This window comes from Bombina bombina, chromosome 2, assembly GCF_027579735.1.
Source record: "Bombina bombina isolate aBomBom1 chromosome 2, aBomBom1.pri, whole genome shotgun sequence".
Classification (NCBI taxonomy): domain Eukaryota; kingdom Metazoa; phylum Chordata; class Amphibia; order Anura; family Bombinatoridae; genus Bombina; species Bombina bombina.
Window position 1 is genome coordinate 969,032,877 of NC_069500.1, and position 17,012 is coordinate 969,049,888.

General features: G+C 37.8%; 1 protein-coding gene across 3 annotated transcripts in view; it reads right to left on the reverse strand.

Annotated features, from left to right (window-relative positions):
- Positions 1-17,012, reverse strand: part of LOC128649916 (alcohol dehydrogenase 1) — a 106,311-nt gene that overhangs the window by 65,502 nt on the left and 23,797 nt on the right. For all 3 annotated transcript variants that reach the window (XM_053703470.1, XM_053703468.1, XM_053703469.1), the window contains exons 3-4: positions 11,044-11,185; positions 10,626-10,713 (exon numbers count right to left, since the gene is read on the reverse strand). In XM_053703470.1, coding sequence (XP_053559445.1) covers positions 10,626-10,713; positions 11,044-11,185 — 230 coding nt within the window. The remainder of the gene's footprint in view (positions 1-10,625; positions 10,714-11,043; positions 11,186-17,012) is intronic.

Genomic DNA, 17,012 nt, shown 5'->3' on the forward strand with positions numbered 1-17,012 from the left:
AAGCTTTCAGCTAAGAATACCAAGAGAATAAAGCAAATAATTGGTGATAAAAATAAATTGGAAAGTTGATTAAAATGACATGCCCTATTTGAAACATGAAAGTTTTTTTTGGACTTGACTGTCCCTTTAAGGTGATATGAAAGCCAAAAAAAATATTTGTGATTCAGACAGAGCATACAATTTAAAAGAATGTTTACAATTTATTTCTTCTATCAAATCTGCTTCGTTCCCATGGTATTCTTTGTAGAAGAGATACCTAGGCATATTTCTGGTGCACTACATGGCAGAAATAGTGCAGCCATCTAGTTCTCTTGCAAATGGAAAGCATACTTGTAAAACTGCTGCCGTATAGTGCCCCAGACACATGCACGCTCCTGAGCTAAGTCCCTTCTGTGCAACAAAAGATACCAGGAGACCGAAGACAATTTCCTAATATAAGTAAATTAGAACGTTGTTTAAAATCAACAGCTCTATCTGAATCATAAAATAAAAATGTTTCATGTCCATTTAAAGGCACACTAAGAGCCACGCTGCAATGTCTGCCAGGGCTGGTGGGTGCACTGTTTCTGGAAGGATTGTAGCAGTGGAGCCTCGGGACAGTGCTAATACACCCTTAGCTTAGCACAGCCGACAGTCAGGAGTGTGCTGTCTATTTTGTATCTTTATGAACTGTTTGCATGTGCGCTAGGTTATCGCTATTTATGTATTCTCCATGGAAGGGACTACTGCAGTGTGGCTTCTGTTACCTATCTAACCCCTATCTACACTGTGACCTTAAGACTGACTTGCTGGCTAAGTTAAACTGCAACAAGTGAAGGGTTTACACTTTTGTTGCCAGCAGGTTAGTTTATCATCCGCTTCTGGCTACAGAAATCTGATTACCTGACGCATGCTGAGTCTGCCTTTACCAAAGAAATTTAATGGGGACAGACAGCAGTTCACAACCTTCTAGATTCTGTTTTCAGTTAAACAAGGGACTAATTCTACAGACTTTGTTAAGGTTCTCATTGCCTTATTGACAGGTGAACCTCAGAGTTGGACCCATAATCTTATTAAGACGAACAGTAAAATACTTAATGCTTGAGACTCTTTTTTTTCCAACGCTGTATCCTGTATGAGGATGACCCACAGCATCTCCTCTACCCAATCTTCTCCTCGAAAGGGAAAGAGACCTATAGAGGACTATGGGCTCTATGTACGAAGCAGTGTAAGCTGTTCCAGAACCCTTACGGAGAAGGTTCACACATCAGACTGCTGCTGCTTACACTCTTGGCCACCTCTCAGGTGGCGGAGAGAAATTACCCCAAGCTTGCTTAATCTGGGGTGTGATTGACCTGCCCTTCTCACTCATGAATCATTGTGTGAATGAAGAGGCGGCTTTACTCGCCGTGAAGGCGAGCTGACAACTTCTAAAGTTGAGAAGCTTGTCCACTCGCCTTTTAATACATGTGGGCTTATGTCTGAAATTTTCATCGTATTTCCAGTTATACTAATTGGAACTTCTGGATCAGCTTAGTCTGGGTCTTTCTGAGCAACTTAAGGATGAACTGGCTTGAATGCATCCACCCAGTGAAAGTATGCTGACATGTTTTGTTCAGATTGATAGACAACTTCATAAAAGACAACAGGAAAGATTAGCCTCTCAGGCTCAGATTTTTCTCAAGTGCTTCCAGTTAATTAATCTCTACCTCAGGAGCCTATGCAGATAGGAGCTATTAAGAAGCCTATTTCTGTTTCTGAATGCTCTAAACAGAGATATTAACTTATATTTTTATTGTGGCAATGGTGGCAACTTTCTACATCATTGACTTGTGAGACCCAAGAAACTAAATAGCTCCTCTGTTCATATGGCATCCTATTTATCTGTTCCTCTTTTGTTACAGTGGTCAACAAGGAGTATCAGAATCAATGCAATGATTGACTTCGGTACTAGTGGATGTTTCATTGGCATCTATTTATCAAGCCATCAACCGCAAATACGCTGGAATTCTGCAGCGTATTTGTGGCGAGCCTGATTCCCCTTAGTTATCAAACCCTACAGACCGGCAAAAGTAGAATTTAGTGACGCAACATACGATCCGCCGGACTCAGTCGACACAGATCGATGCTTATGTCATTACAGATGTTCCGAATGCAAATTTGGCACAATCTGACTACTTTTACTAGTTAACAAACTACTATCAGATACGCTCGCCACTATTCCGGCCCAGCGTACCTTATTTTCAATCCGCTGCCCTGGAGGCGGCGGATGCCATAGGAATCAATGGGAATCTGAAAGCAGCGAAAGCTCATGTTCGCTGCTGCCCGATATCCCATTGATTCCTATGGGAACGTTTACACCTAGCACGTACCCCAAGTCTAAACACCCCTAATCTGCCGTCCCTACACCGCCGCCACCTAAATAAAAGTTACTAACCCCTATCCCGACACGCCCGGACCCCGCCACAACTAAATAAACTTATTAACCCCTATCCCGCCGCTCCCGGGCCCCGCCGCAACTAAATAAACTTATTAACCCCTATCCCGCCGCTGCCGGACCCCGCCGCAACTAAATAAACATATTTACCCCTATCCCGCCGCTCCTGGAGCCCACCACCACCTACATTATACTTATTAACCCCTAATCTTCCACCCCCTACACCGCCGCCACCTACATTATACTTATTAACCCCTAATCTGCCCCCCCTACACCGCCACCACTATATTAAATTTATTAACCCCTAAACCTAAGTCTAACCCTAACACCCCCTAACTTAAATATAATTTAAATAAATCTAAATAAATATTCCTATCATTAAATAAATTATTCCTATTTAAAACTAAATACTTACCTATAAAATAAATCTAAGCTAGATACAATATAACTAATAGTTACATTGTAGCTATCTTAGGATTTTTTTTTATTTTTTTTATTTTACAGCCAAGTTTGTATTTATTTTAACTAGGTACAATAGTTATTAAATAGTTATTAACTATTTAATAACTTCCTAGTTAAAATAAATACAAACATACCTGTAATATAAAACCTAACCTATGTTACAATTACACCTAACACTACACTATAATTAAATAAATTCCCTAAACTAAATACAATTAAATAAAATTAAATAAAATTATCTAAATACAAAAAACCCCCACTAAATTACAGAAAATAAACAAATTACAAGTTTTTTTAAACTAATTACACCTAATCTAATCCCCCTAACAAAATAAAAAAGCCCCCCCAAAATAAAAAAGCGCTACCCTACACTAAATTACAAATAGCCCTTAAATGGGCCTTTTGCGGGGGATTGCCCCAAAGTAATCAGCTCTTTTACCTGTAAAAAAAAATTACAACCACCCCAACATTAAAACCCACCACCCACACAACCAACCCTACTCTAAAACCCACCCAATCCCCCCTTAAAAAAACCTAACACTAACCCCTTGAAGATCACCCTTCTTTGAGAAGTCTGCACCCGACCGGGCCGAAGTCCTCAACAAAGTCGGCAGAAGTGGTCCTCCAGACAGGCAGAAGTCTTCATCCAGACGGCATCGTCTATCTTCATCCATCCGGTGCGGAGCGGCTCCATCTTCAAGACATCCGACGTGGAGCATCCTCTTCTGACGACGTCTTCTTGAACAATGACGGTTCCTTTAAGTGATGTCATCCAATATGGCGTCCCTTCAATTCCGATTGGCTGATTCTATCAGCCAATCGGAATTAAGGCAGGAAAAATCCTATTGGCTGATGCAATCAGCCAATAGGATTGAAGTTCAATCCTATTGGCTGATCCTATCATGATCCTGAACTTCAATCCTATTGGCTGATTGCATCAGCCAATAGGATTTTTCCTGTCTTAATTCCGATTGGCTGATAGAATTCTATCAGCCAATCGGAATTGAAGGGACACCATCTTGGTTGACATCACTTAAAGGAACTGTCATTGTTCAAGAAGACGTCGTCAGAAGAGGATGCTCCGCATCGGATGTCTTGAAGATGGAGCCGCTCCGCACCGGATGGATGAAGATAGAAGATGCCGTTTGGATGAAGACTTCTGCCCGTCTGGAGGACCACTTCTGCCGGCTTTGTTGAGGACTTTGGCCCGTTTGGGTGAAGACTTCTCAAGGTAGGGTGATCTTTTTTGTAATTTAGTGTTTGTTTTTGTACTTTAGATAATTGTATTTAATTTTATTTAATTGTATTTAGTTTAGGGAATTTATTTAATTATAGTGTAGTGTTAGGTGTAATTGTAACTTAGGTTAGGTTTTATTTTACAGGTATATTTGTATTTATGTTAACTATGAAGTTATTAAATAGTTAATAACTATTTAATAACTATTGTACCTAGTTAAAATAAATACAAAGTTGCCTGTAAAATAAAAATAAACCCTAAGCTAGCTACAACTATTAGTTATATTGTAGCTAGCTTAGGGTTTATTTTATAGTTAAGTATTTAGTTTTCAATAGGAATAATTTATTTCATGATAGTAATATTTATTTAGATTTATTTAAATTATATTTAAGTTTGGGGGTGTTAGGGTTAGACTTAGGTTTAGGGTTAATAAATTTAATATAGTGGTGGCGACGTTGGGGGCGGCAGATTAGGGGTTAATAATTGTAGGTAGGTGGCGGCGGTGTAGGGGGCGGAAGATTAGGGGTTAATAAATAATAAGTATAATGTAAGTGGCGGTGAGCTCCGTGAGCGGCAGTTTAGGGGTTAAACACTTTATTTAGTTGCGGCGGGGCCCGTGAGCGGCGGTTTAGGGGTTAATACATTTATTAGAGTTGCGGTGGGGTCCGGGAGCGGCGGTTTAGGGGTAAACAGTATAGTATAGTGTGGGTGTTTAGTGACAGGGTACCAAGAAAGCTGTAAAAAAGCCGAAGAGCAGCGAGATCGATTACTGTTAGTTAACAACAGTCCGCTGCTCATCGCACCGTACTTGGTGCGCGGCTTTTTGACAGCTTTTTTGATCATTTTGGAGAACGTATTCAGGTCCGCGGCAGCGATGTTAGGCGATCTTAGCCGAGCGTATTGGTGCAGTCAAATGCAAGTAAGTTGACGGCTTGATAAATAGATGCCATTGATTCTACTTTGGCTGACAATATTGAAATTCCTCTCCAAGCAAAGTCCTCTCCTATACAGCATTTTGTTAAAGATGGAAGTTCTATGAAGTGTAGCCCTGTTACCAGGGCCGCCATCAGGGGGTGACAGGGGGGCCCCATGAGGCAAGAACTAAAAAATTTTTTTTAAAAATTTTAAATTTTGGCAGCCACCAGAGGGTACTACAGCAGAGTGCTAATTGAGCATGGGAAATGTTATTACAAGGAGTAAAGTATTAGCATTTGAGAGGATTTCTAAGTGTGCACTCAACCACTATGCACAGTGTGAGACAGACTAGGCACTTTGTACAGTGTGTGCCTGAGTCAGACGGCAGATCACTTTAATTTGCAGAGGAGGTAGGACTTACTTAGCAAATTTTTTTTTATTTCTTTGTGCAATTTCAGATTGTAACTTCAGTGTGGTAGTAGTTGTATGGTGGGGCCAGGTGTCCATAAAAACACATTTTTAGCAGCAGTGTATTTATGATTATTTGACAATACTGTTGAATTTCTATATTTAAAACCATGCAGAAATGTTTCCTCCTATATATATTACATTCCAGTTTACTGCCCCTTTATGCAAGGACTTTCCAGATGCAAGGAGGCATTTTATCTAAGATGTTTACATCTGCATAACATGTTATACTCTCAGACTAAGATTGCTCAGTGTTTGAAATGAAACAGGTTAACTTAAAACTGTTCTGTTTACACTACAGCTAACTTAATTTTGAAATACATACCAACATGCCTAAATCCTGCATTTTGTGGTATGAGTACCACAGCTTATGGTTCCACCAAGACCATATAGAGTACAGCATTTTTAAAATCCATAAGTACAGCTGACAGATGGGAACATTTGTACACTATATTTGAAGTGGTGCTCTTGGTTGGGGAAAATGGGTAAAAATCAAACATATGTCAACCTTTTTAAAAGTACTTTTCTTCATCTAGCCATCTACCCAGATCATTAATGTACAATTTTGAATTCACAGAATTATTTTTGTTTGCACATTTACAAATATGATTCTTTAAAAAGTGATCTCTTAATTTCTGCAATTTTTTTTATCATGCATGTCACACACTGTTGATTTAGGGGATGCAAGGTGCAGAAATGTTTCCTCCTGTGAGTGTTTCTGTGGGTGTCTGTGTTTATGTCTTTGTGCTTTGGTTTGTGTCTCTATGAGTGTGTATGTATTTATGTGTGTGGGTCTCTCTCTGAGGGTGGGTGTGTATCTATTTGTGCATTTTCTGTGGATGTCTGTGAGGGTGTGTGCATATGTCTTTGAGCTTTTTCTATGGGGGTCTCTGTGAGGGTGTGTGTATGTTTGTCTTTGTGTATTTATTTTCTCTGGATGCCTCTGTGAGGGTGGGTATGTATGTTTGTGTTTTCTGTGGATATCTCTGTGAGGGTGTGTGTGTGTGTATGTATGTATGTATGTATGTCTGTCTGTGATTTCTGTGGATGTCTCTGTGAGGGTGTGTGTTTTCTGTGGGTGTCTCTGTGAGGGTGTGTGTATGTCCTTGTGTGTTTTCTGTGGATGTCTCAGTGAGGGTGTGTGTATGTATGTCTATCTATCTGGGTTTTATGTGGTTGTCTCTCTGTGTGTGTATGTCTTTGTGTGTTTTCTGTGGGTGTCTCTGTGTGTGTGTGTATGTCTTTGTGTGACTTCTGAGGCTGTCTCTGTCGGTGTTTCCTTGGGTGTATGTGAGTTTGTGTGTGTGTCCATTGTCTGTTCCTTTTTAGGACATTTTGACCTTACTACTGATTATTCACATCTTTCTACAGACTTTGAGACTAATGAGACCTTTCCGGAAGTCACCAATCTACCATTTAACCTTTAAATGATTGTTTAGACAGTTCAGGGCCCTTCCTTTCAGCCACTGCATGCCGTTGACATCATTTAGTTGGCATCTTCCTTTACAAAAAGATAATCAGAACTCCATATTTTGTTTTCTAAATCTCCTTTTTTTACAAAACTGTAGTTTACCTCATTACTTGTCAGGTCAATGTAAACAAGTGCTGGGTGTCTGTTTGGGTGTCTGTGTCTGAGTGTGTTTCTTTGCGTGTCTGCTAGAGTGTCTATATGTGAATCCTTATGTGTGAGTGTGTGTGTGTTTCAGTGTATGAGTGTGTCTGTGTGTTTGTGTGTTACTACCTTTACAACATTTCCAAGTTTAAATAGATACTTAAGAATAAAGTGCATATACGTTTTAGTCACTTGGTCAAAAATTGCACATGTCAAAGGGGGGGGGGGGGCCTGATCAATGGTTAAGTCAGGGGCCCCAAAATTTCTAGTGGCAGCCCTGCCTGTTACCCAGGAGACGTTGCCAGTGTCTATGTACCTGGGCTCTGATCATACAGTTTGATGTAGTGATTTTTCCTTTGTTTCCACTTATATTGGGGCTATTCTGGCTGGAATTGCATAACCCTGTAATAGATTTGGAGGTTGCTAGCATTACCATTTTTTTTATTTATTTTTTAAGAATACCTGTTTTTCTCATTTAACTATGATCTTCAGAGTTTGTCAAGAAGAGAATTAATTAATCCCTGAACCTTACAGAGACTCTTTATTGTTATAGAAAAGAAGGGGGCAGATCAACTTCCTCATAGACGCCCCTAGGACTGTACAATTGATTTAGTTCCAGGTGCTCCTATACCCTTTTAAATTATCTTTCCTTTTTCTGGACCTGAATTGCTTCATCTCAAAGAATATAATGTTATCCTCTGCCTCTTATTCCCAAAATGTTGAATAGAATTAAGGAGGCTCAGGCATTCACAAAGATTTATTTAGAGAAGCTTATAATTCGGTGTGCATTAGGGAAGGTGATGGATGGAAGACAACCTTTCGCACCCAGTATGGACACTGAATATTTAGTTATGCCATTCGGTATGTGTAACGCTCCTGCTACTTTCCAACACTTCTTGAATGATATCTTTAGAGATTTGTTGGATACATTTACCATTATATACTTGGATGATATTCTGATTTTTTTACCCCTCTCAAGGACATTCATATTCAACATGTCCAATTAGTACTTTTAAAATTGAGGAGGAAAAATAGAAGAAATGTAAAATTTCTATTTCTACAGTTGAATTCCTGGGATATATTCTCTCTCCAATCATATTGAAATGGATCCCAAGAAGATTCTGAAATCTTGGAATGGCCATTTCCACTTCCTACTTATAAGAAGATAAGCAAATTTCTATAGAAGTTGCATTAGAAATTTTCCTAAAGTTTGTGCTGCCATTTTTTGTCAAAATCAAAATACATTTTTCTGAAAAAGTGGTATTTGACAAACCAAAAATTCTGTTTACTTCTGCACCTATACTTATTCAGCAAGATGTACAGATGTCTTTCTTTTTGGTGTAGTGTAGCTTTTGGTGCAGTCCTGTCTCAGCAAGAAAAGAATAAACATTAGTTGTATTGAGTGTTTTTTTTCTCCCATTGTTTGACTTCAGCTGAGGAGAATTATGATGTTGCAGACAAAGAATAGCTGATGATTAAATGCACTTTGGAGGAGTTGAGGCATTTGTTGGAGGGAGCTGCCCAGCCTTTTATTATTTTTACTGACCACTATAGAGCGGCAAGACAACTTCATCCAATTCTGGTGGACATTGTGCTTCTCCAGATTAAATTTTGTAATCACCAGTACCAAAACCAAAAAAGGTGGATGCTTTGTCTAGAATTCTTAATGTTTCTTCAGATTCTGTTTCTCAGGCCGATAATATTCTTCAAATGTGACACTTTCTTCTGATTCACCATTCTTTGTGGGATAAGATCAAGGTTTTAAGTTTTCCTCTTCTTGCTACAACTGTTTTGACTGTTGTGGATTTTTGTATGCTAAGGAAAATATTTTTGTCTCTACTCAAGTCCTTTTAGAAGCTCTTTAGACTTATCAGTATTTACCTGCTGCTGGCCATGGAGGTATTAAGAAGAGAATGTGCATACATTTGTTTTGCCTTGTAACACCTGTGCTAGGATGAAACATTACACGTTGGCTCCTGTGGGTCCTCTAAATCCTTTGCCAGTTGATGTCTTTGGGTCTGTTTCTTGATGGACTTTATATTATCAACCTTATTTTGTCTGCTGGATTTAATACTATCCTGGTAGTAGTAGAATATCTTACTAAGATGGCTCATTTCATTCCTACAGGTCTAACTTTTGCTAGTATGATGGCTGAGTTATTTGTACAAGAGATTTTTAGACTACATGGTTTACCAAGTAATGCTTTGTCTGACAGGATCTCCCAGTTTACCTCCAGGTTTTGGAAACATTCTTTTCCAGCATGCACATTTTAATGGTTAATAGATGAATGGTTGAACAGAGTGAACTAATCAGACTTTGAAATAGTATTTAAGATGTTTTTTTTCTGTACCTCAAGACAGCTGGTCATATCTGCTTCCTACAGCAGAGTTTGCATACAATAATCATATTCATCAGTCTAAAAAGATGTCACTGCTAATTATGGTTTCTTATCTGTAGTTCTTCTGGATCTTCCTTTTTCTTCACCTGTTCCAGATCTGAATCAACAACTCGAGCAAATAATTCTAAATTACTTCAAAATATTTTGCTTCAAGCTCAACAACAACAGAATATTTTGTGAACTGGTTCAGTTTTCCTGTTCCTGCAAATATCTGTGAAGATTTTCAAATTTGCTACAGTTACCAGGCATCAAGTCCTGGAGCATGCTAAGAATCACACTGCAATGTCAAGGCTGGTACGAGCACTGTTCCTAGAAGGACTGTGCCAGTGGAGTCTTAGGGATGCACTAACAGCCTTAGGCTTAGTGGGGCCGACAGTGCTAGGTGCACTGTCTTCATGTGCGCTAGAATAGCACTATTTATATATTTTCCCTCACAAGTGACTCCTGCAGTGTCTTTAGTGGCAAGTCTAAATGGGAGCTGTTAAAAGGTCATCTCTGTCTCGCATTAATTGCTTGGTTATATTGTATAAAGACCCTAGAAATTTTGTTCCTGGTCTGTTCCTCTGGCTTTAACCCTGGCAAGTTCTTTGGCGTCTGTTACCAGTCCAACCCCTATCTGCTATGTTATCTAAGGACTGACTTTTTGGCTAAGGATCTTTGAAACTGTACCCTGGTTTATGAGTTTGTTTTCCCCTTCTGTTGTGAAACACAGCCACTGACGTATTACTTGGTCCTTAACTCTTGCTTCCTTACCAACTACACTCCTGATTTACTTTAGTTTACCTATGTACTCTAAAACCTGCTCATAGTTATTTCCAGTTCAAAGCTATTAGATGCCTTCAACACAACTCCAGCTTCAGTGGCTCCAATAATCAAATCAAGTAATTGCTTAATTACCATATAATTAGCCAATCAAACCATTATCAGACAGCTGTTTTATTCTTAATTTAACTCAGCAGTAAATGCTTGGTTTCTAATTGTTTTAATGAATACATGCCAAGTATTATCAGGAATGGTTTGTCTTTTTAAGAGAGAATGTTAATCCTTATAACAATAACAAGGCATTTAAACTTATTATACATAGATTATAAATATATACATAACATAGAATACTTACTGTGTTTTCAGACAACAGTTGGTATTAGGATTAAGACAAGAGCTACACTTTCCACATTGTGGAATACACAAGGGAATCACTTTATCACCTGAAAAACATAAAATTAAGAAAAAAAAAAAGAGTCCAGTTAGTGTGCCATTCATAGAAGCAATAACATTTATATCCATGCTCATTATAATACTAGAAAAATACTTTCTAAAATTAAAGGTACCAAGATCTATATATCTATATATAATAACAACCAACCCTAGCCACATAACATGCACAGATTGACCATATTTTTTTAAGTATAAACTCAGAATCAGTGGCAAACATTTAGGAGGCGGTAACTCTCCTATCCATGACGAAAACTAAAAATGTAGTTCTGAGTTTGATCTAGTTTTTGTATTTATTATTGTTTATTTATTTTTATATTTACCAGGTTTTAGGTCCAAAATGCCTTCTCCAATGCTTTCAATTATCCCTGCTCCTTCATGGCCAAGAATAACAGGAAAGTTTATATCTCCTAAAGCTCCCTTCATTACATGGTCATCTGTCCGACAGATTCCTGTTGCTACCATCTGAAAGCAATAAATGAAATATTAATGCACTGATAAAAAAAACTTGTTACTGCTACAGCTTAGTGCATTTAAATCAACTGTCTTTTATTTAACCAAATAAACGTTGATGTTTTTCTGTTTACTTGTAAAGACAGTACATGCCACATATGCACCTCTCAATGTTTTCTTTGATAACTTCTTTGATGTTCTAAACTCATCTTATGATAAGCATATGGTAAACCTGTTCTCATGCAATACACTGTCATTCTCTTTCATTTTTATTTTACTTATTGCTGTAAAACCGGTGGATAAATAAGTCGTGGGGTGGGGGGGGTATTTACCTTAAAATGTTTTGGTGTGCAAACAACTTATTTGTGTTTGTTTTCTCATACATTTATAGAAATAATTTCACCTATTTGTTAGAATACAAATAATTAGATTTAACATTTTATTTAATCGGCCACTGCAGTGTACACTTGTCAATCTAATTTTAGCACTACCCACCCTACAAGTCTATGGGTTAGACAACACGTGGCATGCCAACGTTATCGAAATATCACACCCAAGCTAACTTGCACGCGTATTACAAGCTGAAAGTCAACGTGTACTGCAGAGAGCAATCTAAATTTGCACTCGTCTGGTTAGTGCCACTGAAGACCTCTCGTAAAGGGTTAGGGCTAAAAATAAAGTTGCACTAAGCACAACATAAATACATTAAAAGAAAATACACATATATGTAATATCAGATATAAATTATTCATATAAATATTAAAAACATTTTTTATAAGGGTTTAAAGATATATATGGTATATAAAAATGTGTATGACTGGAAAGGGCTATAATGTGTATATACATGTCTAAATATGTTTATTTTATATATATATATATATATATATATATATATATATATATATATATACACACACACAATAAATAAATATATATATATATATATATATATATATATATATATATATATATATATATATATATATATATATATATATATATATACACACATACATACAGGTGGCCCTCGTTTTACAACGGTTCAATTTACACCGTTTCAGAATAACAACCTTTTTTTCCAGTCATGTGACTGCCATTTATTAAAATAGTCAGTAGGTGGAGCTGTCCGCTTGTTTTTCAGAAAAGCCAAGCAAGCTGAAATTAATCAGTTTAACCATACATGAGCTATCGAGCAGATTTCAAAGGAACAAGAACTTCCTGTCTATAAATCAGTCCAGATTGGAATGCACAGAAAGAACTGTTTGCAGAAAAATGCAAGTTAAGTCTGTGTTGTGTGATTATTTTATTAGGTTTATAATGCTGTTTAGCAAATGTTTTTGTTCATTTAACTTAGTTTAATTATATATTCTGTGTTGTGTGATTATTTTATTAGGTTTATAATGCTGTTTAGCATTTAAAGTCTTCATTTCAAAGCTTTAAAAATAATGTATTAGATGTTACTTATGACAATTTTGAGAGGGGCCTGGAACCTATCTCCCTCACTTCCCATTGACTTACATTATAAACTGGGTTTCAATTTACAACGGTTTCGATTTACAACCATTCCTTCTGGAATCTAACCCCGGCGTAAACTGAGGGCTACCTGTATGTATGTATATATATATATATATATATATATATATATATATATATATATATATATATATATATATATATAAATATAAAAAATCATTACAAGTTTACTTCTGGTGGTGTTTGTGCATGAGCAAAAACATAATTTATGTAAGAACTTACCTGATAAATTCATTTCTTTCATATTAGCAAGAGTCCATGAGCTAGTGACGTATGGGATATACATTCCTACCAGGAGGGGCAAAGTTTCCCAAACCCTAAAATGCCTATAAATACACCCCTCACCACACCCACAATTCAGTTTAACGAATAGCCAAGAAGTGGGGTGATAAGAAAAAAGTGCGAAAGCATATAAAATAAGGAATTGGAATAATTGTGCTTTATACAAAAAAATCATAACCACCACAAAAAAAGGGCGGGCCTCATGGACTCTTGCTAATATGAAAGAAATGAATTTATCAGGTAAGTTCTTACATAAATTATGTTTTCTTTCATGTAATTAGCAAGAGTCCATGAGCTAGTGACGTATGGGATAATGACTACCCAAGATGTGGATCTTTCCACACAAGAGTCACTAGAGAGGGAGGGATAAAATAAAGACAGCCAATTCCTGCTGAAAATAATCCACACCCAAAATAAAGTTTAATGAAAAACATAAGCAGAAGATTCAAACTGAAAACGCTGCCTGAAGTACTTTTCTACCAAAAACTGCTTCAGAAGAAGAAAATACAACAAAATGGTAGAATTTGGTAAAAGTATGCAAAGAGGACCAAGTTGCCGCTTTGCAAATCTGATCAACCGAAGCTTCATTCCTAAACGCCCAGGAAGTAGAAACTGACCTAGTAGAATGAGCTGTAATCCTATGAGGCGGAGTCTTACCCGACTCAACATAGGCAAGATGAATTAAAGATTTCAACCAAGATGCCAAAGAAATGGCAGAAGTTTTCTGGCCTTTCTAAAACCGGAAAAGATAACAAATAAACTTGAAGTCTTTCGGAAAGACTTAGTAGCTTCAACACAATATTTCAAAGCTCTAATAACATCCAAAGAATGCAACGATTTCTCCTTAGAATTCTTAGGATTAAGACATAATGAAGGAACCACAATGTCTCTACTAATGTTGTTGGAATTCACAACTTAGGTAAAAATTCAAAAGAAGTTCGCAACACCGCCTTATCCTGATGAAAAATCAGAAAAGGAGACTCACAAGAAAGAGCAGATAATTCAGAAACTCTTCTGGCAGAAGAGATGGCCAAAAGGAACAAAACTTTCCAAGAAAGTAATTTAATATCCAATGAATGCATAGGTTCAAATGGAGGAGCTTGAAGAACCCCCAGAACCAAATTCAAACTCCAAGGAGGAGAAATTGACTTAATGACAGGCTTTATACAAACCAAAGCTTGTACAAAACAATGAATATCAGGAAGAATAGCAATCTGTCTGTGAAAAAGAACAGAAAGAGCAGAGATTTGACCTTTCAAGGAACTTGCGGACAAACCCTTATCTAAACCATCCTGAAGAAACTGTAATATTCTCGGTATTCTAAAAGAATGCCAAGAAAAAATGATGAGAAAGACACCAAGAAATATAAGTCTTCCAGACTCTATAATATATCTCTCTGGATACAGATTTACGAGCCTGTAACATAGTATTAATCACAGAGTCAGAGAAACCTCTTTGACCAAGAATCAAGCGTTCAATCTCCATACCTTTAAATTTAAGGATTTCAGATCCTGATGGAAAAAAGGACCTTGAGACAAAAGGTCTGGTCTTAACGGAAGAGTCCACGGTAGGCAAGAGGCCATCTGGACAAGATCCGCATACCAAAACCTGTGAGGCCATGCCGGAGCTACCAGCAGAACAAACGAGCATTCCTTCAGAATCTTGGAGATTACTCTTGGAAGAAGAACTAGAGGCGGAAAGATATAGGCAGGATGATACTTCCAAGGAAGTGATAATGCATCCACTGCCTCCGCCTGAGGATCCCGGGATCTGGACAGATACCTGGGAAGTTTCTTGTTTAGATGAGAAGCCATCAGATCTATTTCTGGAAGTTCCCACATTTGAACAATCTGAAGAAATACCTCTGGGTGAAGAGACCATTCGCCCGGATGCAACGTTTGGCGACTGAGATAATCCGCTTTCCAATTGTCCATACCTGGGATATGAACCGCAGAGATTAGACAGGAGCTGGATTCCGCCCAAACCAAAATTCGAGATACTTCTTTCATAGCCAGAGGACTGTGAGTCCCTCCTTGATGATTGATGTATGCCACAGTTGTGACATTGTCTATCTGAAAACAAATGAACAACTCTCTCTTGAGAAGAGGCCAAGACTGAAGAGCTCTGAAAATTGCACGGAGTTCCAAAATATTGATCGGAAATCTCACCTCCTGAGATTCCCAAACCCCTTGTGCTGTCAGATACCCCCACACAGCTCCCCAACCTGTAAGACTTGCATCTGTTGAGATTATAGTCCAGGTCGGAAGAACAAAGAAGCCCCCTGAACTAAACGATGGTGATCTGTCCACCATGTCAGAGAGTGTTGTAAAATCGGTTTAAAGATATTAATTGAGATATCTTTGAGTAATCCCTGCACCATTGGTTCAGCATACAGAGCTGAAGAGGTCGCATGTGAAAACGAGCAAAGGAGATCGCATCTGATGCGGCAGTCCTAAGACCCAACATTTTCATGCATAAGGCTACCAAAGGGAATGATTGTGACTGAAGGTTTTGACAAGCTGATATCAATGTTAAACTTCTCTTGTCTGACAAGGACAGAGTCATAGACACTGAAGTTATCTAGAAACCTAAAAAGGTTACCCTTGTCTGAGGAATCAATGAACTGAATGGTAAATTGATCCTCCAACCATGAATTTGAAGAAACAACACAAGTCGATTCGTATGAGATTCTTCGAAAATGAGAAGACTGAGCAAGTACCAAAATATCGTCCAAATAAGGAAATACCAAAACCCTATTCTCTGATTACAGAAAAAAGGGGGCACCGAGAACCTTTGAAAAAAATTCTTGGAACTGAGGCTAGGCCAAACGGTAGAGCCACAAAACTGGTAATGCTTGTCTAAAAAGAGAATCTCAGACACTAAAAGTGATCTGGATGAATCGGAATATGCAGATACACATCCTGTAAATCTATTGTAGACATATAATGCCCTTGCTAAACAAAAGGCAGGATAGTCCTACAATAACCATCTTGAATGTTGGTATCCTAACATAACGATTCAATAATGACAGATCCGGAACTGGTCTGAAGGAATTGACCTTCTTTGGTACAAATGAAGAGATAAAATAAAACCCCAGCCCCTGTTCCAGAACTGGAACTGGCATAAATACTCCAGCCAACTCTAGATCTGAAACACATTACAGAAATGCTGAGCCTTTGCTGTGTTAACTGGGACACGGAAAAGAAAAGAATCTCTTAGCAGGAGGCCTTAACTTGAAGCCAATTCTGTACCTTTCTGAAACAATGTTTCTGAAACCAGAGATTAAGAACGGAATTGATCCAAATTTCTTTGAAGAAAACGTAATCTGCCCCATACCAGCTGAGCTGGAATAAGGGCCGCACCTTCATAGGTACTTAGGAGCTGGCTATAGGTTTCTATAAGGCTTGGATATATCCTAAACTGGAAATAGTTTCCAAACTGATACCGCTCCTGAGGATGAAGGATCAGGCTTTTGTTCCTTGTGAGGAAAGGAACTAAAAAGATTATTTACCCTGGAAAGAAAGGGAAAGCAAAGATGACTTAGAAGACATGTCAGCATTCCAAGTTTAATCCATAAAGCTTTTCTAGCTAAAATAGCTAGAAACATATACCTGACATCAACTCTAATGATATCAAAAGATGGTATCACCAATAAAATTATTAGCATGTTATAGAATAATAATAATGCTATAAAATTATGATCTGTTACTTATTGCGCTAAAGCTTCTAATCAAAAAGTTGAAGCTGCAGCAACATCCGCTAAAAATATAGCAGGTCTAAGAAGATTACCTGAACATAAGTAAGCTTTTCTTAGAAAGGATTCAATTTTCCTATCTAAAGGATCCTTAAATGAAGTACTATCTGCCGTAGGAATAGTAGTACATTAGCAGGAGTAGAGACAGCCCCATAACCTTAGGGATTTTTGTCTCAAAAAACTCTAATCTGTCAGATGGCACAGGATATAATTTGCTTAAACGTCTAGAAGGAGTAAATAAATTACCCAAATTATTCCATTCCCTGGAAA